The sequence below is a fragment of the Vidua chalybeata genome, chromosome 1 (genome assembly GCF_026979565.1).
Source record: "Vidua chalybeata isolate OUT-0048 chromosome 1, bVidCha1 merged haplotype, whole genome shotgun sequence".
Taxonomy (NCBI): Eukaryota; Metazoa; Chordata; class Aves; order Passeriformes; family Viduidae; genus Vidua; species Vidua chalybeata.
This window is the reverse complement of record NC_071530.1, coordinates 14400511-14424082: the sequence shown is the minus strand read 5'-3', so window position 1 is coordinate 14424082 and position 23572 is coordinate 14400511. Positions and strand designations below refer to the sequence as shown.

At 37.6% G+C, this 23572-nt stretch overlaps 1 protein-coding gene across 1 annotated transcript in view; it reads right to left on the bottom strand.

Moving 5' to 3' along the window:
• The window catches only part of ITGB1 (integrin subunit beta 1), a 43144-nt gene that overhangs the window by 15661 nt on the left and 3911 nt on the right, over window positions 1-23572 (bottom strand). Inside the window, exons 2-8 of the mRNA XM_053952646.1 lie at window positions 7965-8034; window positions 7636-7721; window positions 5827-6049; window positions 3646-3816; window positions 3064-3302; window positions 1699-1854; window positions 599-694 (exon numbers count right to left, since the gene is read on the bottom strand). Coding sequence (XP_053808621.1) covers window positions 599-694; window positions 1699-1854; window positions 3064-3302; window positions 3646-3816; window positions 5827-6049; window positions 7636-7721; window positions 7965-8034 — 1041 coding nt within the window. The remainder of the gene's footprint in view (window positions 1-598; window positions 695-1698; window positions 1855-3063; window positions 3303-3645; window positions 3817-5826; window positions 6050-7635; window positions 7722-7964; window positions 8035-23572) is intronic.

Below are 23572 nucleotides of genomic sequence, written 5' to 3'. Positions count from 1 at the left end.
ACACAATTTTTGAGGTTATACACAGCCTTACTGGCACAAACTCTGCATTTGGTAAGAGAATACTAAGTCCTTCTCTTGTACAAATTGACCACAATCTCTCTTCAGCCACACTTAGAATACATTAAAAATAGGCAGGCATCATTTTCCAACAAAAACTTGAATACAGTTTTAAAAAGAACCCCAAAACCAAAAAAACAGGTTAAAAGAAGGAAAAATATGCATGTCCTTTACGCAGTCATTTCCTATTGCACAATCACATGCAGCAGTTTAGTTAATTTTAAACATGGGATATATAAATAGAACAAAAGAGACAAAATATGTTCTTTCATAAGTGTGTCCCCTGATTCAGTGTCCACACCCCCCTCAGCTATTTTGATGTAAAAACGTTCACAAAAATTAGAACTGCAAATGTGTTTTCCACTCACTCATACCTACGAAGAGTAACAAGGAGAAGGGGCATTTTCTCACTGGAAATTACACAGAGAGTCAGTTTTGATTTGAGGAAATAAAAAAAGTTTAATAATAATGATCACTTATTTCCACAATTACTTTAATTTCAAATCAGTCAATTTTAATGACTTCAGAATAATTTCTTTACCTTATAGACTGCCTGAAACTCTTCAGTAACAGCAAAGATTGTCTGAATATTGTTCTCACTAAGTTTCTGTACCAGATGAGCAATAGAGGGATAATCCTAAAAAAGTCAAGCATAAAATTAAATTCAAAATTGAGACATGTTGCTAGAAAATAATCAGAAAGACTCTGACATCATAAATACAAATAATCTTTAGAAACATACACAGAACTCCTAACTAGCCAGCTCATGTCACAGTTCTAAAGCAAAACAACCTCTGAAAACAAACAGGCATTGGTAAGGTTTCATATATGCCTCATGAAGATAGGTGTTTGTTCACACGGACATTTTCACATTCCATGCCATACAAAAGGTTAAATCCTTAATCTCAGTGTTCTCAGAAAATTATCTTCAGTCCCTCAAACTGACACTTTTTGCAATGTTTCACAAAGAAATTATTAAATAAAATGAAACTAATTTTAGGGTTTTTATTGTACTATTTTCACTCAGAGTTAGGAATATATGAACACACAAACTTGGTAAAGCTTATTGTGGTTACCCCATCTGGTAATTTTTTCTCTTTGCATTTTTTGTCAGATCTCCCTTCCAGTAAACCACAAAGGCAATGTTAACCATATTCTTACCATAAACTTTGCATCGTAAGATTTCAGTCTTAAAAAGCTATTCAAGCAGGTATTTTACAGTATTTTTCTCTAGTAAACTATTCTGAAAATGAAGACTAGTGAAATAACGAAACAACCACCACGGTTATCCAGTGGACATACAAGTCCAGTTTAGGAGTTGGATTCTATGACCCCTGTGCATCCCTTCCAACTCAGAATATTCTGTGATTCAGTGTGGCATACAGGATTATTAGTCATCAAAAAGGTTAAAATCCAGCAACACATAATCATAGTATGAAAGTTGCCATTTCTTGAAATTTTCCAATTAAGACTGGATTAATTCTTGCACATTTGCTTTAGTTAAACTGAATTCACTTGATGTAAACAGATAAATTTTCTAAGACATAGTGGTCTGAAACTATACCAGATCATCTAATAGGTTCTTTTGAGCTTAAGCATCATAAAATATTCATTTCCCTAGAAGATGATATAAAGACTTACGTAATAGTGGCTCATTGTGTACACATTATTTTCCAGATGACATTTCCCATCATTTGGTAGAACAATTCCACCAAGTTTACCATCTCCTGCGAAGTGGAATCCAGCATCCGTGGAAAAAACTAATAGTCTTGTAACATTCCTCCAACCAATTTGTTCCTTGGGAAAAACACAAACATATTTTTGGTATTTTGTACCAATTTATTTTAAAGCATTGGAGACCAACACTTGACAGAGAAGTGCATGGAAAAGTAGACAGATTTAGGAGAAGCCACATTGCAAAAGTGTAACTTTGGAAAATATTAATTCATGTAAACCTTGGAAACACTCATGCTTCATTAAATGTCTGCTCCAAAATATCTGCTGCAGGTTTTTCATCAAAGGCAAAAAAGATTCTTTTTGAGAGAGACTCTGTTCAGTTCTCATTGAAGTATCTGAAGAGTGACAGGGTTTAGAAATCAGGCTCTTCAGTGCCAGTTCCACTCCCACGCCATGAGCAGCCAGCCCCAGGATGCTGGTGTGCAACACTGCTGCAGTACTGAACTGCCCAGCATTAGACTGAAGAATCATCAAGGCTTTGCCAACCTAGTGCAGATTTGCACCCAGCACAGTGCTTGCCAGAGGACTGGCCCATGAGCATCCTGGCTCACAACTGCAGGGCCTAATTATGTAGACTGCCCTTTCCTATTTTTTAAAATTTATCCATGGAGCTGAAACCCTAGCTAATTCAATGAAAGAAGACCATGTAAAAGGGTCATATACTAACAGTTATCACCAAAAAAACCCTAAAAGGCTTATGACAAACACTGCACTTTTAAATCAAGACTCCAGATCATTTCAGGAAGTCTTGAATCCATTGATCAACAGCAAGAATGGTACAGAAACAAAGCAATAAACTTTTTTGGGAGTCCATTTTGTACAGGTGCATAGAATAGTCTGAAAAAATGACAGAAACAAAGAATCCTTAGGCCTTTGAAGATAAGTAAAAAACCACTTTTCCATCTACTTTTTGAGAAACTAGTAGAAGTCACCACACACCAAATTTCTGCAACCACAACAAGCTTACAGACCTTTAAAATAATCTGAGAATAACTGCTTACTCAGAATCTCATACACTTTTAAGCAGAACCTGACTCTTCCTCTACAGCAAACTTCAAAACCTTTGTCTTTTTGTGCTGTTATCTCAACCTCTGTTTGGCACCTTCACATTTCCCAGTTTCATTTACTCACTGAATTCTTCCTCATATACCCTGTCTTGCTTGCAGGAGGTGACATATTCAAATGCCAGCCACCATAAAACACTAAGGTTGCATTCAAACAATTTCATCTAATAGAACAGTAAAAAAAAAAAAAAAAATACACACTTACCCCACAAACTGCAACCTGCATTATTGCATCAAATCCACCTTCAGGAGAATCTAAGTTCCCAGAAATGTGCTGTTTACCTACAAGTTCATTGAACTTGTTTCCTTCACTGGTAAGGCTGAGCACATTTTTATAGCTAAATGGACTTGTACAGTTCTGGTCCCCTGTACAAGGATTTCTGAGTTTGGCAGGTGTTGTACTTATATAAGGCATCACAGTTTTCTCCACAAAAGAGCCAAAGCCTAAGACAAGAACAACAAAATCCCTGTAAGCTGAAGAATGGAAGTCTGATTTCTATTACCACATAACAGAATTCAAATGCATTATAGCTGAAATGACATCAGAAATAGCTCTTATACTTGTTTATGTCCCACCTTCTCCACCAATGCCAAATACTTTTATGCTGTTAATGTATGTATTAGAACATCCACCATAATACTGCTAAATTGAAAAAATAAATACTCTTCATATACACTTCAAAAAATACTCTTCATATTCAATACTCTTTCATGATGTGAAACACATCAGGAAGGAAACTTGGGAGGCTTAATTATTGTTGTTTTAGAATAGGCAAATCTTTCTTACCAATCCGAAAGTCTGAAGTTATTTTTTCCATCTCTAACATCAGAGCCGTTCCGAGACTTTTCACATTCTCTAAATCATCTTTCATAGAATAGGAGAGGTCCATAAGATAATAAAGGTCAATGGGGTAGTCTTCAGCTCTCTTGAATTTTAATGAAAATGTCTGGGGCTCCCCTGTTTCAGAGATTAAACCACAAACAGAAACCACTCCATAAAAATTCCATAACTGCACTGGCAAGAAAAATGCCTTTCTAAGGAAAGGCTTGTAAATCCTTAGGAAGGTTTTGAATTACAGGTGAGTTATTTTTCCTCCTGTTGACTGAAATGCTTAACATCAAATTATGATTTAAAAAAAAAGGTCAACAAGTGTTTCTTTCAAATGTTCAACTTCATATTTCCGAGGTACTTTATCTCCCCACAGAAAAATTAGCATGCCAAAACCCAAGCTTCTTATAGTTGCTGAAGTTTCAAATCTTCATGCTTACAGTCATTCTAACAAGGTTCCTGTAAGACCTAATAGCACAAATTTTTGACATCTATTTTAATCCAAGATGGCTTCAATAATTCTGAAAAGTTAAAAAAAGCACGTTGTTTTAATAGGTTTATAAAAGAAAAATTAGTTCTGGATGGAATATTACAAGTTACTTTGCATCTACCAAGCTCAGAGCACAGAAATGGCAGTAAGAGAACAGCAAGTTAGTATTTGTTGTGATTGTAACCCCAGACCCTGCAGAAAACCTACAAAAGAATGTAGTCTCACTCTGATTGATTATGAAAGACAGTGCACAAGGATTACACACACATACGACACACCCTCTTTCCCAGAAACTGGAACAGTATTCTTTTGCCTATTTTACACAAAATAAGGGGTTAAATCAATAGGATTTCCCACTCCCCTCAGTCATTGTGCTTAAACGGTAGTATTGCTGCCACTTCAGTTTGCTTAATAATTAGGAAACATTTGCTAAACATCAGCAAAATTCGTAAAGTGAGAAAAACATTAAATGGGCAAGTTGAACAGCATACAGATCACACAGCTATGTAACATGGTTTTCACCAAAAAAACCCCGAACAACAAAGCGGGGGGGGGGGGGGGGGAAAGCCATACCACAAAAAAAAAAAACCAGCACAAAAATCTGTTCAGATTTTCCTTAGCCAGTATGTCAAAAAGCCTGCACAGAAAGCAAGTATCTCCCTCTGCAAGTACACAGTCCCTCAGAGAACTAATACCAATGGAAGTGCTTATAAACATCTTTTGGATAGTTAGATTCTGGTTGCCCAGGTCCCTGCTATGTTCTGATGAAGAAACTTCTGTGTCAACAGAGGAACAATAACTTGGTTTGAAGCAAAAAAGTTCACATTAGAAATAAATAGGAGCCATACCAAAATTGCAAAATAATTTTCATTACTTTCCTCTCTACATCATGCTGAGCCTGCTTCACATCACCTTCCAATTATTACTGCAACTACCACCAAGCAGCTGACCCCTAATACAATCTCTTCTTCCAGGAAAATACAAGGCAGCTGTTCAATGTGTCTACAGTACCTAAGAACTCTGCCTGAGGACAATCTCCATTGTGCTCAAGTGAGCCACTAGCCCTGTTCCTCCCTGTCCCCTCATTTGAATGAGATAAAGTTCTCTTTAGGGGCTAGAAATGGTACACAACTGTTTTGTTTTTTCATTACTGTGGTTCTGTGCCCACATCTTTAGCCTCTGGAAGGTATTTTACGTAGCAATCCAAAAATTGCACTGCCTAACTACAAAACCACTTTGCTCAGGCACGCAGACTTCAGGAAACAGCAGTACTTCAAGCAAAAGGAAATGCTCTAATAACTTGAAGTTTTTGCTGACTCCTCTACTTTCATCCTACATGCACACTAGAAAATCAACTACAAAATACTGAAAACAAAACAATTTTACCTTTCTGATACATCTTACAATCCATGTTGTATCGATTTTCTCCTAAGTTCTATTGGGAAAAATAGAACAAGTGATAATATCTAATCTTTCTCAAAAATCAAACAGTATTTGGAGTACCTAAACACCTGGAGCTGAACTGAATGGCTCTGGTATCATTCATATTATCTGAAAAATAGTCATTTCTGTAACAAAATGGAAATCAAAAAACGCAGATGTGGTGGTGGCAGAGAATCATCCCAAAACTGGAACGAAACTGTCCTTACCGACTCTTAGATGCAGTGATAATTTCTGTGGCTGGATCTGTGTAATGGCTTCTGGTTTCAGCTTCTCTGCAGCACCTTTCTTACGATTTGTTACTTCTCTATTTTCGAGCACCTGCTTGCTGCCTCTGGGATTTTCTATGTCTTCCACAGGGCAGCCTTTACTCTTCAGTGCTGCCAAGTCATCACATCGGGCAGATGTTGGCTCTCCTTCTTGCAAAAAGTCCTAGAAAACACAGGCAAAAGAGAATAACGTTTACAGCTATGCACAAGTTCTTATATTCTACCTACAACCGCTCTTTCCACAATGATCACATTTATTTTTTTCCAAAGTTCAGTAATAAAACACACAGTCTTGAAACATATTAAATGATACTACATCTATTCAATGACTACTGTTTATACTTATCTGTGTATAAGATGCAAGAGGGAAAAAAAAAAATAAAGCCCAATGCCACCTCTATTAGAAGTGGCACATCTGTTTAAATAGGCTACTCTAAAAGTGACTGCAAGTAGAAAAATATTTCATTATCACATAGTTCCCATAATGTGAACCTACTCATACAGCCTGCTTTTAACATACTCTCCTTTTTAATTAAGATTATACAAGTTGCATTGGTACTCTACAACAAAGCAATAGCTATATGTTGACAGAGCAGGGCAAAGACAACTCTTATTTTTGGGAAATTAAATCTGAAAGTAACACCCATAAGCAAAACTAATCCTTAACTTTGTTCTGAACAACAAATTCTCATTACACCAAACCTTAAAAAAGCTCTAACCTCAAATACAAATAAATAAGGCTTCTAACTGAGAAACTTGGCAATTCTGATTCTACCCCTGTCCCTAAAATATGCATATAAATAAATGTATACTAAAGCTTGTCAGTTTTTGGTGACACAGACCTACAGGAAATCTGATAGCTCAAGGCAAAATTATAAAATCAGTGAGTTTAATTAAATATTGCAAGTTTATAAGCTGGTTTGGGTAATAGTAAGTAGGCAATATGTAGCAATAAAGGTAGATTATCATCTCCTAGCAAGAAAAAGGAAAATTTCTCAGTTTCAAAAACAAACCAAAGAAGAGCTATAGAAAATATTTTCTTCTGTTTCTAACCTGAAGAAGATACGTCAGCATATGGTTATATTAATATATATATAATATATAATTATTTTATATATATGTAAAATATAAAAAAATATATATTTATATATAGTATATATTAATATATAATTCTATATTAATATATAATATATATATTGATATATATCTTATATTTTGCAGTTTCCCGAGCTTAATCTTTCTTAACCTAAGAGCATATCCTTTTTGTTTCATAAAGAAACAAACTACCCACCCACACAAACCTATGTCCTACTCCCCTCAGGTCTACCAACAGAAAACTAAAATTTGAAAATCTTTCTTTTAGAAGAAAAATCCCCTTCAATCTCTTTCCCTACTCCACCTACATCTGTCTAAAATTAGCTCTAACTCTAATGTCACTGGAAGACTATAATTAAGCATACTCAGACAGATTCCACACTGGAGTAATTTTAAATAACTAAAAGACAGCTTATAGGGTCTGTATACACTTAGGATTTAGAAAAGGAGAAGTAAACCCATTGTGAAAAACATTTATACTCAAATCAGAAAAATCACAGTATTTGATTTTTTAAGTACAAATAAGTATCGAATTGAAGAACTAGAGGAAACTACTATTAATGAAAACAGACATTTCTATACAGGTGAAGTATTTACTAAAGCTTGAAACCAAGGGGAAAAACCAAACCATAAAAAGATTTTTGCAACACTTACTGTTTTTTTACACCAGCCACAGTTTGGTCCTGCTTGTATACATTCCCCACATGACTTTGCATTAGCTTTTATGCAGTCGCTTCCACCTAGCGAGGAACACAAATCTGTCACTTCAGTTATAAAAAGGTGTTTTACAAAACAGCATTTCTCTTTGGCTCACTCTGGTTTTGTAAGCTAAGTTCCAACTACAGGTTATTAGCATGAGATGTGACTGACCTACTGCCATTAGCATTTGTCTAGTGAGGATGTATTTATCCACATAAAGAACTGCTGAACAGATACAGTTTTAAAGCAGCAATTAACTACTGCAGTGCAATCAAGTGCCTTACCTTGCTGAGCAAATCCATTCCATATTAAGCAACAGAGGACGCCAGCACAAGTGAGCCATTTGAAATTAGTCTGGAAGACAAAAGAGAAACCAAACTGGATGATTCACTCTAATGAGTAAGTGCAAAAAAAATTCATGAAGCTGTGGACATATAACTGTTTCAGAGGAGACAAGGAACATGGAACAAATGCAAATTTAATTCTCTTAGTTGTACCAGCTGCACAGTTTTGCCCCAATAGAAACCATGTTTGTGGGCTACACTGTATTTAGAAGACATCAAACAAGGTAGCTTCTTTAATTATTTTGAAATGCTCTTCTGCTAGGTAAACCAGCAAGCTATGAGAAATTTGGAAACATTGTTTACTTGGGAGGAAGAACCCAGACCAGTTTTTTAACACCTTATAAAAATATTTATGCTCTGAATGTTATCAGAGAGACACTTCTAAATAAAGCTACCACAGCAATACAGGACGGAAACAGAGCTTCTATACTCACGTCTCCATTTCAAGATAAACACCAAGGCCCTTGACAAAACATTTTCTTCGTAATCTTCAAAGGGCATTTTGCAGATTAACTTTGCACTTTATACAACAAACTAGAAATTTCATCTCAAAATACACACCATAAAGCATCCCTGACATAAACTCTACCCATGTTTTTTCATCTTTAGACAATAGAAAGTAATTGGATACCATCCATCCAAAGGAAAAAAAAAATTGTTTAGTGCTATAAGTATTAATGAAAGGCTAAATTTTTCTAAATTGTTTCCTACCTTAATAGAAGGTAGTCAGCCAGGGTCAGCTGCCTTTTAAATTTTGATACTATTTTAAATTCTATTTCTCTTTTATTTTTTATAAGAGTTCTGAGAACTTAGATGATAATGTGCAGTTTTCTTGAACACCCTAAAATGTTGCTAATTAAAGCCTCTCCAGTCATCCTGGAAACAAAAGTATTCTTAACTTTTTGTTCTAAAAAATATCTCGCAGTATAGCCAAGGAAACGTGAATTGGGCAGAATCTCCTAAACTGAAGATGCCATTTTTCTAGAAGATGTACTATTTTTCATATAAATTAGCAACAAAGTAAGCAATGCTCAAATTATTACAGGAGTTGAGTTTGTTTTTTGCACACTGAAACACAGTTGTTACTTTGTGCATCTAGCCAGGCCCATAAGAGAAGGGATGGCTGCTCCAAAATCTGATGGGGAAAGTTTCAAACAGAAGCCAACCCTTTGCTAACAAAATGTATCCAACAACAGCATTAGATGGCTCATATTTTTCTGATAAATCATTTTGGCTCACTTTTCAGTGGATGCTATGTTGAGAAGACAGGCAGTGGAGTTTAGAGAATATTCTGTTGAACTACTTTGATTGATGTTATGCATAAGCACAAAAGAAATCACTGGTTAAAAAAAGAGGAAAAAACTGAACTGTGAATTATATCTTACTTAACCTTTGAACACTACTTACTGCATATATGCAACTCGAATTTCTCTCTGCACACTGCTGCAAGTGACCAGTCCTTCATACACAGAAAATCTCTTTCAGAACACTTTTATTACGCCCCTTTAGAAACAATCGCCTAAATTCAACCTGTGCAACCACAAACCTTGATCAGAGGGGAATGGTGACCCAAGGAATGTGAGTAGGTGGAAGACAGATGAAGGGACTGAACCAAGGCTTGGAAAGACAAGGTTAGGAGCCCACCTACCAGACCAGCAGTCTGGACAGCAAGTCCTTACCAGGTTGCTCAACTTTCAGGTTCTTCTTTCCTGGTTTTATGGTAGGTATGTTGTGGTCAGCAAACCTTGCTTCCCTCAAGTGAAAGGATACTCTGTTACTCAAGCATTTTTGCTTTTAGTACAGCCTGGAATGGGGTGGGCTTTTCAGTAAGCAAAAAATCCAAGCTGCTGGCATCAGGTGAGTACCACCTTTTCTGTCAGCCTAGACAAGAAAATTATTAAACAGTTCACCTTTTTAGGGCAGACTAAGAGTGGATGCACAGCAAGTCCACACAGACTACATAAATAAGTCAGCAAAGATGTGACACAGTGCTAAAGCTATGATTAAGACCGTTTGGAAGAGAAATGTTCCAGTGGAAATGCATCTGCATGATGAATGCAGCTCTGGGCACAGAGTCCCGGTAAAGTTAACAAGGAAAATGTCCTTGTCCATATATGGCTGCGCCAATGCCTCTCCCGGAGCGATGCACACAGCTCCTCGCTTCCTTTACCTCCACAGCTTAACAGCTTTTCCAGCTGCTGAGCACTGGGGAGCAGAGATCTGCTGCTTGGATTCAGCTCTGACTGCTGTCCCATGCAAGCAAAGCCATGCACACCTCGTCCTGCCACCCTCCTGCCGGCCGCTGCTGCGCCCAATGCGCTCCCCTGCAAGTCCCCAGGCAGCAGCGGGAACTGCCCTCCTGCAGATTCTTCCACTGAGGGAATAAACCCAAGCAAGTAACTCCCGAGTACACCGGATGGCCAAAGGAAGCCTTTGGAAACCCTCAGTGGAGCTACAACTAAATTCATGTCAGTGTTCAACCACAGATGACTGCAACTGAATAAAACCCCGATTGTTACAAGAAATAAATTAATATTTTTATGCAACATTTAATTATTTTCTACTTGTTCTCCCCTTTCTAAAGCCTTGAAAAAAATTCCAGAATCCTTGAAAAAGTGGGTTTTTTCTCCCTGAAAAAAGCAACTCAAAGCCAAGAGACCGAAATCTCTTTAATACTGTATTACCACTTGAATCCTTTCTAAAAGGCTGCAAATGGTGTGCTGTTGAAAAACTGATTTTAAAATAATTTCTGCACATTTGTGAACCATACTCTATTTTTGTTAAATATTTTAGGAAAACAAACATGGACATAACCATAAATGTTTAGATTCAATGCTTTCCAAGTTTTTATTTTTTCTTTTTTTTTTTTTTTGCTAACTGTCTTGACAAACAGTAATGTTTGAAGATATTTTTTTATTTATAAAATCAGCTTTGAAGGAAATTTCTGGAGCTTTTAATTTGAAATGAGAGACTCATTAAATGACAACAGAAAGAAGGAAGGATTATTTCTCCACAGAATTCTGAATTTGTAAATTACATATTTAGAACTCTCACATTCTGCTAATCATCAAGATATTCAGAAATTAACCACTCCACAGCCCTGAAGCCTTTTAAAGTTTATTTATTGAATGGCAATAACATCCCTGCAGAAACTTAACTGGGCAAACGGGATCAAAGAAGAAAGGTAAGAGTTATACACACATTTATTCCTTTGAAATTAAATACTGATGGCTATGCTGCTCTCCTCTCATCACTCTTCAGCCACAGTTTATACAGATATTAAGGCAATATTAACAACAATGTGTTGGGTTCCTGCAGTATTACTCCCCTCAGCTGAGCTGCTCCTCATCTCACCCAGTAATGCAGAATCCACCAAGCTGATGGCAAGCACAGGAAACCACTCCATGGCATCTGCCCCTACTGCATCGGAACTGTGTTTCACTGCAAAGCTTTCCATTGAAACACGCAACCAGACCATGGGGGAAACATTTCAGTGTGCAGACAGCACCTTTTTAAAGCAGTATCCAGACAGCCAGCTTACTCATATCCCCATACACCACTCTAATTACACTTATAAACCCAGAAAGGAATACACAACTCACACTTTTGGACTTGCATTCGTGCTTCCCTCAGCCTGACACCTCTTAGCATGAGCTGCATTTTCATGGGTTTAAATCTTGGTTCAGAAATGCTGCATGGAATTGATTCCTCCTGGAGCTGATGCTACATTTACAGCCACTTTCACGTAGCACAAGGATGGAAAGTCACTGAAGAGAGCTGCCCCACCCTCCTTGCTGATTATTCCCTCTTGTTAGTCAATATCCTGGCTGATTATTCTTACTGCTTTCCTTTTTGATCAATGCCAGCATTACTGTGGCCACCAGGAGGACTGGAACAAGAAAAGATCTGTCTGAAACTAATCCAACAAAGAAAGTGTCTTGTTCCTGGGTACAAAATCACTTCGCCTGTTGTGGCAGAAGTGGTGAGATGAGGATGGAGGAGAAGAGAACTTGGGAGGGAGCAGGGAAACAAAAGCTCCTGCTGCTCAGGCACAGCCTTGGTTGTGTGCTGGACTACACTGGTCACACAGCCAAGCCCCCACCCCCAGGCATGAAGGCTCTGCTTAAAAAAGGAGCAGGAAGAGACACACTTCTAAAATAAGCAGAATGAAATAGTCTCTGGAGATGCCTGTTTCAGATGGCTACTCTGCTAAAACAGTTCCTTCTACCCTCCCTCCAGAAGGTTTCCTAGCATTAGCTGAGGGCCATGCTTTTCAGTGTGAATATTACTGACTGGCAGAATGAATCCCATTGATATTTCTGAAAAAAAAAAAAAAAGTGGGGGGGAAAGAAGGGACTGAAGAACCAAACAACCTCAGTGACACAGGACAGCAATTACACAGGGACTACAAACCTCTACCAATGACCTGCAAATACTCTTGACAGCAGATTGCATGAATTACAATCTCCAAGTTGCCTGCACATGAAATAGCTCTAAACTGCTCAATATCTGCTTGTACAACTATTCACTGTAAAGAAGCAATTCACTATAAAAGAAAGCAGTAAAATGGTATCTTGCTGTTCTGTTTTGAGAGAGGCATATTGCTAAGGCACCAGTACAAAAAAATATTAAAAGAAGGTAAGTTTTACACTAAGGAGTTACTTTTGAATAAAGCTTTCAAGCCTGCAGTATAGATTTTCCCACAAATCTTAAATTGGTAATTCTTCATTTATGACCTTCACAGATATCTTATTTACTTAATCAGTGTTACTGTGATACTGAAGTATAGTCAGAATACACCACGCAGTAAATTCCAGGACCACCATTAAGAAACTACATGATGCATTCTTCATTAAACAAGCAGAGATTTGGGATAAACACTGGTGCTTGAATTGCCAGCAATTTTAGTCAAAGAACCGAATCCTAAACTCAGCATGCAAAACTATTTGTTCCCTGGATGTAGACCAGCCTTGTGATGGTTGCCCTTCACAGAGGCCCAGCTCCTGACCTTGCATCATGAGGAATGAACTAGCAGAGCATCCCCCATGTAGGGAAAGTGAATTTGATGGGAAAAGTCAAAATGGACAACAGAAGTGCAGTCCCCAGATGAGGGCTTTGCAACACACCAATCAAATGGGAATGCTAGAAGTAAGCCTTCCTTCAACAGCCTATCTATCATGCCTAACAGCATGGCTCAAGACCACAGTGTTCCTTCTGCCCCTGGTAACTTCACAGACATAAATGCAGCAGGTTTTGTACTCTTGCAGTAATATGGAAAGAATGGGATGTTATCACAGACTCAAGAGCAAAATAAAAAATTCTTTAGCAGTGAAATAACTTTTACGCAAAAAGTTCAGCACATCAAGACTGCTTACTCAAAATGTTTCCTGAGAAAACTTTAAGGCATAACCACTCCAGCTACTGTAATGCTACAGCATAAAAGAATCAACAGTATTTCACCCTGGACTTAACTTCTGTCAGTTATTTCTAAGTTAATGGAATAAAACAAGTCTCCAAATACTCATGAGAATCACTTCCATAAACACTGTTTTAGTAGGGCATTATATATTTAAATAATATATAATAAACTAGTAAAGACTTAACTTTCAATTACAAGAGAATTAAAATCTACAGAAAACTGATTTTCTGCTTAGGTTAGGGAGACCAGCTCCTCCATTCCAGTATGGTTCTACAAGGTCACCTGCCACAACTAGTGTATGGCACTGTTAGTTCAGAAGATTCCCCTGCAGGGTTGGGAGTCCAAAAAGAGATGAGAATACACATTTCTGCATGCCCAAACCATGACAAAAGACATCAAAATTCTACAGGTTTGACATCGAAACTCTTGTGCCCTGCTCCTGTGCCCAGTAATGTAGACAAACATGAAGAGTAACACAACTGCTAAGACTCTGAGTTACATTACTACCCACAGTTTATTCATACAGCTCTAAAAAATTCCCATAAAATCAAATAGCTTAAAATACACCAAAAAGGACTGAATGCAGTGGGAAAAACCAGTAGGTGTTTGGTTCTAAAATAACTTTGTGTCTTTTGCTGAAATCCCAGCATGGGCACCCACAACACACAGCCCCTTCAGCAGAATAAATGAAAATGTTCATGTACAAGTACGAGCAGGCTGAGGCCATGGCTCATGAGAAGAGAGCTGGAAGGCTGTTCATGGCATCATCTTGTGTCCCCAGAGTACATTTGTTAGTTTATATAGGACACAGCTGCTTCAAGACTGAACCACTAACTTCACAAGCACTCACATGGTTTGACCATATTGCTTTTACACAGAATTTGCTGGTGTTTGTTTCTGGGTTTCACAGGAGTTCTCAACTTTCTAACAGTTCTAAATAATGGAATGAAAATCAGCTGGGTATTTTTATGCAAAGTATCTTTTGGTTTTGATTTGAATTGTGTAACGGAAACAAATCTGCCCAGGTTCGGTGCCTGGATGCAGGGAATTGTGGTGGGGAAGAATTTTCTTGATGGAAGATATAAATTTCATCTATAATCAGAAAAAATACAGGTAGCGGTTTCAGAACAACTGCAGATGATAAAGTTTTCTTGTATTTGACATCTCTCCACAATGAGAAAGATAAAATGCAGTAGATCCAGTTGAAACATGACAGAAGGTGGTAATCGATCCCAGATATTCTGCAGTATTGTGGCATACACAGGAAGTAAGGTAAATGGCCTCCAGTCCCTCCTCAGCCCCAAGGGGTTTGCATTCCCGTTTCCTGGGAATGCTCTATCATCCTACAGGATATACTAATAAGAGCTTTAATTAAACCAAAGCTCCTACACAGAACAAAAAGCACAGAGACAGAAAATGAACTGATAGTTTTGTCTCTAGTTTACCTACTGAAGGGCTCATACAGCAGCAGCTAGATAAAAAGTGTAAGTGGAGTTCCAGTTACTGTTCTCTGTAATATTTACAGATTTACAGCATATTGTCCATGAAAAAAAAAAAAAACAGAGCCTTGGGTTCATAATCTGGAGTATGAACTTTATTTCTTTCTGATCAAATGCTCTACCCTGAAGTAAACTGCATGGAAACAGATGTATGCTCACACTCAGACTTAAGAGAGCCTCGACTGCAAACCTCCTGTGTCGTGGATGACAACTCTGACCAGTGCATGCTGAGCTGAAATCCCTCCCTACTTGCAGACCTGACCAATCCAAACAATATGGACTTCTCTAGGGACATACGTAAAAAGTGAATGCAAGGAGCTAAATACAAGGAACCAAAGGCAGCCAGGGAACTTCTGGAAAGCCATAAAAACCTACAGAATGTAGACTTCTGTGGAACATAGCAAACCTATAAAGGCAGGGTAAATTACATACCATGCCTGATTTCATTGTATTTCTATATGTGTTTCACTGTATTTCTGTGTTTTCATTAGCAAAATCTATTGACAATTTCTCTATTGACAATCTAATGACAAACTCCTGCAATCGGCTGCACTGATTATTACTAAAGTAATACTCATCACAAGAAAAACAAGTGCCATAGCAAATTGTAAAGAAGACTACTACTACTACTACAGCCCACTCAATTTATTCACAGAATATTCTGAGATGGAAGGGACACACAAGGATCACTGAGGTCCAACTCCTGGCCCTGCACAGGACAGTCCCAAGAATCACACCATGATTTGTGTTTTCATGAAATATCTCTATTTCAGAACCCACACATGTTGGAATTTCATGGTGACAGAAGGAAAAGAACAGGAAAAAGATGTACAGAGGCAACTTGAACATGCAGCTACTGACAAAGAGCCTTCATCTTTCTAGTCAGCAAACCCCAAGTGCAACCTTGATCTCTTCCCTTTGTTCTCAGGCTTTTTGGAGAGCACTGTGGTGCAGGTAGGATTAACACTGGTTAGTCAGCACCACTTTTGAAGGACCTTTTTTCAAACAGTGTACACACTGCCATGCACAGACAACTTGTTCATGACTAGATCTCCACAGTACTACCATACCACAAATCATTACACTACTTTGCTGTATGAACCATCCTTGTCCCTGGCTTGGCTTTTATGAACACTAAGAGATTATTTGTACAACACTTTCTTGACCTGTTGAAGCATAATTTGAAGCCAAGATTCCAGAACTAACTCTGGAAAGAATCTCAATGCTTGAAAGACAGGTAGTACAGTAGGCACAGCTCACAGTAACAAGCAACCTGTGCACGATGACCACATATATGAAACTGTTCAAGAGCCAAGTCAGTCACCCTTTCTCACGAAAATGTTCCTTTTTATTTAAATGTTTTTACTAGGCAGTTATCCACAAACTGCAATTTACAGCATAAACTCTGATAGCTGTATTTTGGAAAACTAGACTAACAAGCAGGTGTATTGTGCTTAAAGTTCAACACTAAATTAGGAGAGAAATACAGTTCTGCATGCTCTCCATCAGAGCACTCAGACTTGCAGCTACATGTCATTAAAACATCAGCAATGTGCTTTACGTGTTGATTATTATGGCTTACACCTAGTTTAAACTATAAACATTTACATCTCTGACAATCCAGTTTGCAACTACATCTTGCTCTACACTTCTCAAACTGTTGTGCCTGTGAAATCCCATGTCACTGCATCCTGCCCACAGAAGCAGAGGATTCATACAAGGATACAATGAAGCTCTTTTAATTTTAGGAGAGGACAAAACAATGTCCTGTGCTGCTTATGCAGGTGTGCAAGCACCATGCAAAGGCAGCACCTCTCCAAGCCTAAACCGCTAAAACACACCAAGCCCATTGCTACCAATACTGTGGTTGAAAGGGGTTGAAAGGACATGTGCCAATAACAAATATATGTCTTTTTTTCCCCCTTAAAACTGTCACTGTCAAAAATATCCCTTTTCCATACTCTTTCAAACATAAGCTTCCAATAGTTCATCACAACTTTACTGACTCAAAGCACTTTGTCCCCAGAAATTGGTAAGAATTATCACCGTAGTCAATCTTGCTGTTATCAGTAGGCATTTTTCTGTAACAAATATTTCAGGATTTTCATTATTACAAGCATCTCTTCACACAATTGTGATTAAAACTGAATTTTAAAAATCTGTTGTTTCAGTACTTTTCAAATGCTTTTAGAACCATGACTTGTTTTTGCCATAATAACTTAATTTTTTCTCTAGTCTAAATATAACACCATTTTTTGGTGGGAGAAAGTGTGAACTGGATACTTAACTTGTTTACATAGTTTTTTTTCCAGCCTACAAGACTTCTTGGCTATGTTTAGCATTTCCATCACAGACAGATTATAATCAAGAATGCCACATAATGATTTAAGCCATTCTAGTAGAAAACATGGGGGTCTGTTCCATGTGGTAGTATTACATTCCTGCATACTCTGCACCACTTACTACTCCCATAAAGACACTATTTAATTTTGTGCAACTTAAACCTCACATTTATCCACACAGGGAAATGAAAAGTTTAGTTAAGCATATAAATATAGCTCTTACACAGCTGACTGTAACTGATGCTTCTGAGGCTGTACTGCCTCTATGACTGTCACAACATCTGGCTAAACTTACTTTAATCCAAGCTTTTCTGTTAAAGAAAAAGCAGAAAAGAGGCAAGTATGTTCTTAAGTAGAAAGCTAGATACTGTCAATAAATGCAATGTCTCACTAATCTATTTCTTTAAGAAAAAACAATTGCAAATGTGCTGCTGGCAATTGCTGCAGGTACTGCAGGAAGCCAGCAGCTGGCACACCATAAAGAGAAAACTCAGCGGAAACTCGTCTGTCGTTACATGGCAGAGTTCACTCACCAGGAGTTATCATTAACACTCAGGGTACAGTTTCTGCAGCCAAAACCCAGATGAGAGCAAACTGCAGCTGAAAGAATCAGCAGTGCTGCAGCACTGCCACGAGAGCAACCTCTGACCCTGAGCTACCACCCAGGGACCTCCACCACCTCTATCCCAAGCCAGCTCCACCTGGACCTTGGGCTATCCCTTTCCCCTCTGTGTCAAAAGCCACTTTCTGTAAGCCTCAGTGAAAACCAGACCTGCACATGGACAGAAGAGTGCTGAGGAAACAGCTTCTAAGAAGGGGCAGGTGGCTGTCAGACAGACTACCCTTCAAAATTACACTGGGCTCTCTGCTGCTAAACCAGCCTAAATTCAGGTTGTCACAGGCCAACCATCCTAAGCTGATCTTGGATGAATTATTTAAAAATGCTCTGCAACACAGCCAGCCAGTTTGGGGAACTATTCTAATTTTATTTTTAAAGGTTATCAGAATAAATTAGTTGGCCGAAAAAATTAACAGATGCAAAGAACAAAATACTGAAGGATTTTAGGTTTGTTGTTCTCTGCTCATATTTTAGTTCAGAATTTGAATAGCAAGCACATAAAATAATATTTACAGATAATATTCAAATATTTAACATCAAGTTTTTAAAAAGATTCACTATTCAAACACAATTTAGAATGAGACTTGTACTGAAACAACATTCTCGTCCTCAACATTCTTTTAATGCCAGTGTCCATAAAAATGATCATGTAAAAACAATAAAAAACTGGTCATCCCACAGAACTACATACAGCCTTATAAATTTGTATCTAAGAGATTTTGAATATAATTTAATTCTATATATATTTAATTTTTCATACATACATTATATATTTTTGTGTACATAACTAATGATGATTATTAATTCAACAGCAGTGATAAAAAGCTAGGCAGAAGCACAAACTGACACAAACAGTGGACTTTATCCAGATTTTGATGCAAATCTGAGCACTTGCAAAAAGCTCATCAATCTCAGGAAAAAAATAACTTCAACCTTAAAAGACTTTCTAATAAAAAAGTCAAAACCAAAACTACCCAGACTCATCACAGAGTACTTCATAAAAAGCAGTCCTGGCTTGAACAATCTGCCTATTCATACACTTCTGCTGCTTTCCAGTGCAGGATTTTAAGCCTGGAGTCCACAAGCTGCTTCTAAGAGCACTGCAAAAGATAATAGAAGATGAAGTTTCTCGTAGTAGCCAAGCACAGCTACCAGTTTGCTACTGGAGAACCCAGGAGCCAGCTCAACTTCTCCAGACCCTCAAATTCCCTGTTTGCACCCTTTATCTCTTTGGTGCCAACTATGGACAACACTTTTGCCTCTTAGCTGAGCAATAACACCTTGCTGAGTGATTTCTCACATGATCTAGCAAGTTAGGATGGATTACTCAAGTCAGAAGAGCACTGAAGGAGGCACAAGCAGATGCTTTGAGGCTCCACAGCAGTTTATGCCAACTGATCTCTGGACTGCCACAGTGCCACACGCTCTCGCTATGAGTTGCACGTTTTCCCCTTCCTCCCCTGGCTCTGAAGCACGTCCCTTGCAATGCATGTGGTCTCCCAGCTGCAACAACTGACCTAGCTGAAAATTCATTTTTGACCAAGCTAGTTTTCAGCCAGAACAGTTTTTTCAATAACTCAATGTACAGCCCTATAACTTCCACAGCTGATGCAAGCAGGATGGCAAAACTGCACAGCTACAGGCAGAAGGGACAGTTGAGACCTAGCTCTGGTATAAATTGCTGCAGAACCACATTCCTATGAAAATTAAACACAATTTTAGTTGAATTCATGGCTCAAACGCCACTGGAACATTTAACAAAATATGAAATTCAGGTAAATTTGAAAACCAATTTTCTGCTGCACAGTTTTGAGTTATCACCAAAGAGTGATATTATTTTTTAAACTCTGCAAAAACACAGCATTAAAACTGTTTCCAGCTACAAGAAAATGTTAATCATATTTAATACAGATATTCTTCATTTAGAAAGTGAAACTGCATTGTGAATTATGCACCAAAAAGAGGCAGTACCTGTGCAAACTCTTTTTTTACTATCCAAACCGGACAGCTGGCAATGGTAAAAATGCTGGCCGCAATCTTCCACAGTATAGTTACTCCTTAAAGCTGAAGTTGAGTTTTTTACTGAAAGGGGCTATCTGTAACATGGCTGTGTAACATTTTAGTCTAGCTTTTGAAAAGTTATGTAAACAACATGTGTAGTGGAGGGAGATAACACATACACAGAAAAAAATGTTTGTTGCTGTTTATTGATTTTATGATGCGTTTTTAACAACCTATAGCTGGTATGTACAGCACGTTCTTCCAAAAAAGGAAATTTGCCGTTTCCTTTTTTATGCTGAAGTCCACACCCAGGAAAAATTACACTGAAGTTCTTGTACATTAATTTCTCACACTGATTTTTATTTGCATAGATGTGACAAAAACAATAAAAAAATCACTCCTCAATTTTGAACCGCATAGTAAAAGCAAAGAACAAGTGTTACTTTCTAAAATGTTACACTTTCATATGTTTTGGAAATGCACGTAAGTTATATTCATATGTAACTGAAAGACAGATTTTTAATCTATTCTGCCACAAAATCAGCAAATTGAGAATTCAAAAACTGTCAAGCCTTGTGTTTTATGCAGATGGGCTACAGCATGCCTTGCAGCTTTGGGACAATCTCCATCTGGCATCACAAAGTCAGCACAATAACACACCCTAAACACAACCTTGTAAAAGCAAAGAAGGAAGCTCTGAGAAAGTAATTATTGACTTTATCCTAAGTCCACTAAAACTAATTTCCTAATACACAAGAAAATAAAACATCAGTGTAGTAAGAAAAAAGCCCAGCCAGAATTCACTGGCAGCACATCAACCATGCTTACCCTAGCTAACCTTGTGGATGATGATAGCAAAGATTTCCTCATTTCTCCTTTTCATTAACAGAAGAGGGAGCATTTCACTTGCTGACTGGACAAGCACAAAGCCTGCAGCCACTCCATTCTCAAAGATGTGTTAGCAATATCAGAAGTCATCCTGATACAAAATCTATTCCAAATTTATCAATAACTAACTACTAAAATGTGTCCTCTTTTGACACCTGGGAGAGTGCTTTGATTTAACATCGAAAAGATTACGTTCTTTCGTATTTATTTCCAGTTCAGAAACAGGCCTTCGTTTTAGTTGTACCCATCTTTACTACAAAACCTCTTTACCCAGCATCTGGGATGCCAGACAGCTGAGGGTCTAGCCAGAGCTGGGTGTTGGCAATTTAATACTTAAGCAGATGAATTTGTGGAGGATGCTGGCCAAGCTACTAGAATGCCAGGTCCTTCAAATGACCTCCTATGGTCCCCAGGATGCTCCTGGATGCTCTGGTTACTCCACTGCTCACTGGAAGAGCATCCTCTGCTTTGTGGAAGATCATTCCCAGCAGGTCTTTCCAGCCTACAAGGACCCAGAGCACATGAGGACAGATCAGATGCAGCCTCCTGCACAAGGGGAAGATGTGACTCTTGGTGCCACTGCCCAAGGTAAGCACATGTTAACATACATTAAACTAAAATTCCACCAAAGAAAATTAAGAAACACCAGAATGACAGCTTATCCCCCTTTCCAAATGGGCACATCCTTATTTCAATATTTACTTCAAGGGCAAGAGTATGCTAAACTACACATCCCAGTCTCAGGTTTGTTCTCCAGAGACCAAGTATGCACTGATATCCAAGATACCACCTTTGACTCATCACCATTTCCTAAGTGAAATACTGACTCCTTCTAAATTAATCTGATACAATTATTTTTCTTCTCCTTTAAATAACCACAGATCAGTCATCTTTGAATGAGGGTAAGTTCAGTGTTTCAGTTCAGCCCAATATATAATTACTGTTTTTCATTCTACCACAAAGGATGAGAAAAGAAAAAACTTTTCTCTTTTTCTGTTCAGCTTCCATATCAAAAATGCTTTTACTTGTACATCTACAAAATTAAAAAAAATGTTAATAGCTATAACAGAAAATTAAATATAGGTACTTTGTAGTATAAATACTACAGAGAAATTTGTAGTTTAAAACAACAACAGCCCTTCTTCCTGCTTTTACACTAGAATGTACCAAGAGCAGAAGTTAAAACTAAGTGAGTCAAAACTAGGACTAAGTAAGTGATCTCATACAAAACACAAAGCATGAATAGGAGAACTACAAATATGATGCCAAGCGTTTGGGGGAGGAAATACTGGCATTAGGTATTGTATATGTTGCAGTTTATGAGCATTATAAAAAGAAATCTGCACTTAAACATGGTCTTACATGTAAGAATTTTTGAGCAAGTGACTTTTATAGTCTAATGATTTGCTGACAAAATATGAGAACTGCATTAATTTAACAAAGATTTGCAAAACAGTTTTCTGCGATATAAAGAAATGAAAAGGATGGTGAGAAAAGACCAGGATCTTCTCAGCTCTTACAAGCAATAACAAAGTTAAGATTCCAGCGTCAGCTTTGTTACTCAAAACATTCCCCTCTAATAAAACCACAAGAATACTAATGGTATTTTGTTGCTGCTGTTGAAAAAGAAAAAAAAAATGAAACACATGAAACTGCTTTTAAGACAGAAAGCATGTTTCATAAGCCATTTTGCAGCTGACTGTAAAGAGAAATGAGAAAGATATACAAAAAAAATTTACTAAAATATTAAAGAGCCTCTGCTCAGTGACACCCTAAAGATGATTACAAGTAGGCATTCTATCACCTTTTGCAAAAACCCCATTAATATTATAGTCTCATCAGGCTAATTCCCCTACCATGTGCTTGGTTATGAGCAAATTTTGTTATAGATTAGAGACTTTACCATCTTTCTGAACATATCCAATCCATCAATGAGAAAATACAATAGCCTAGGAAGTCCACTAACCACTCTGATTAGTTTATGAATAGAAAAGTATTAGAAGGTGGTTATTACAAAAATACATGATGTTTAATAACAACATTCTGCTAAAGAGGGCACCTTTAGTACTGAAAAAGGCAATAATATTATTTAGCGATCTATAGAGAGGTGCCTAGTGTCTCATTTTTCGTTCACAGAAGTTAGAATTTTCATTTTCTGTGTAACATTCCCAACAGAAGCTGTTCAGCAAGCTTAGATGTGTCTTAAATTGGGCTAGACACTCACACAGCTAAAGCACACGACAATTTCTTACAATGAAGCCGTATATACTTTTTACTGGTTCTTACACTAATAATCCACATGGTGGGAGAGAAAAAAGTTGAGAGAAAAAGTCTTCTCATAAATTTATTCTAACTTACAGTTTTAGGAGTTTAGGTTACTGGACCACACCTATTCAAATTAGGAACAAATTAGGGAAAAAAAAAGTAGAAATAGAATATGTCTTCCCATTTGTGGGTAAACACAAAAATGGCTTTGTAGGCTACCCCAGAAACGCCATAACCACAACAACTGACAGATACTGGTCAATATTGTGGTCCCCTCTGGTTACCACATGACAAGAAACATCATTCTTTCTAGAAAGTTGTCAACACAATACACCACAGAGCAGAGCAAGGAGGAACTACACAGTAAAAAGGAGAACACCATAATGTGCCACCATAAATGACAATATTCAGCAGCATTAGAACTATCCAACAGATTTTAATTTTCTGACACAAAAGGATCATTAAATCACACATAGATATTGCCAGTATCTGTCCAGGAGACAGAGCCACAGAAT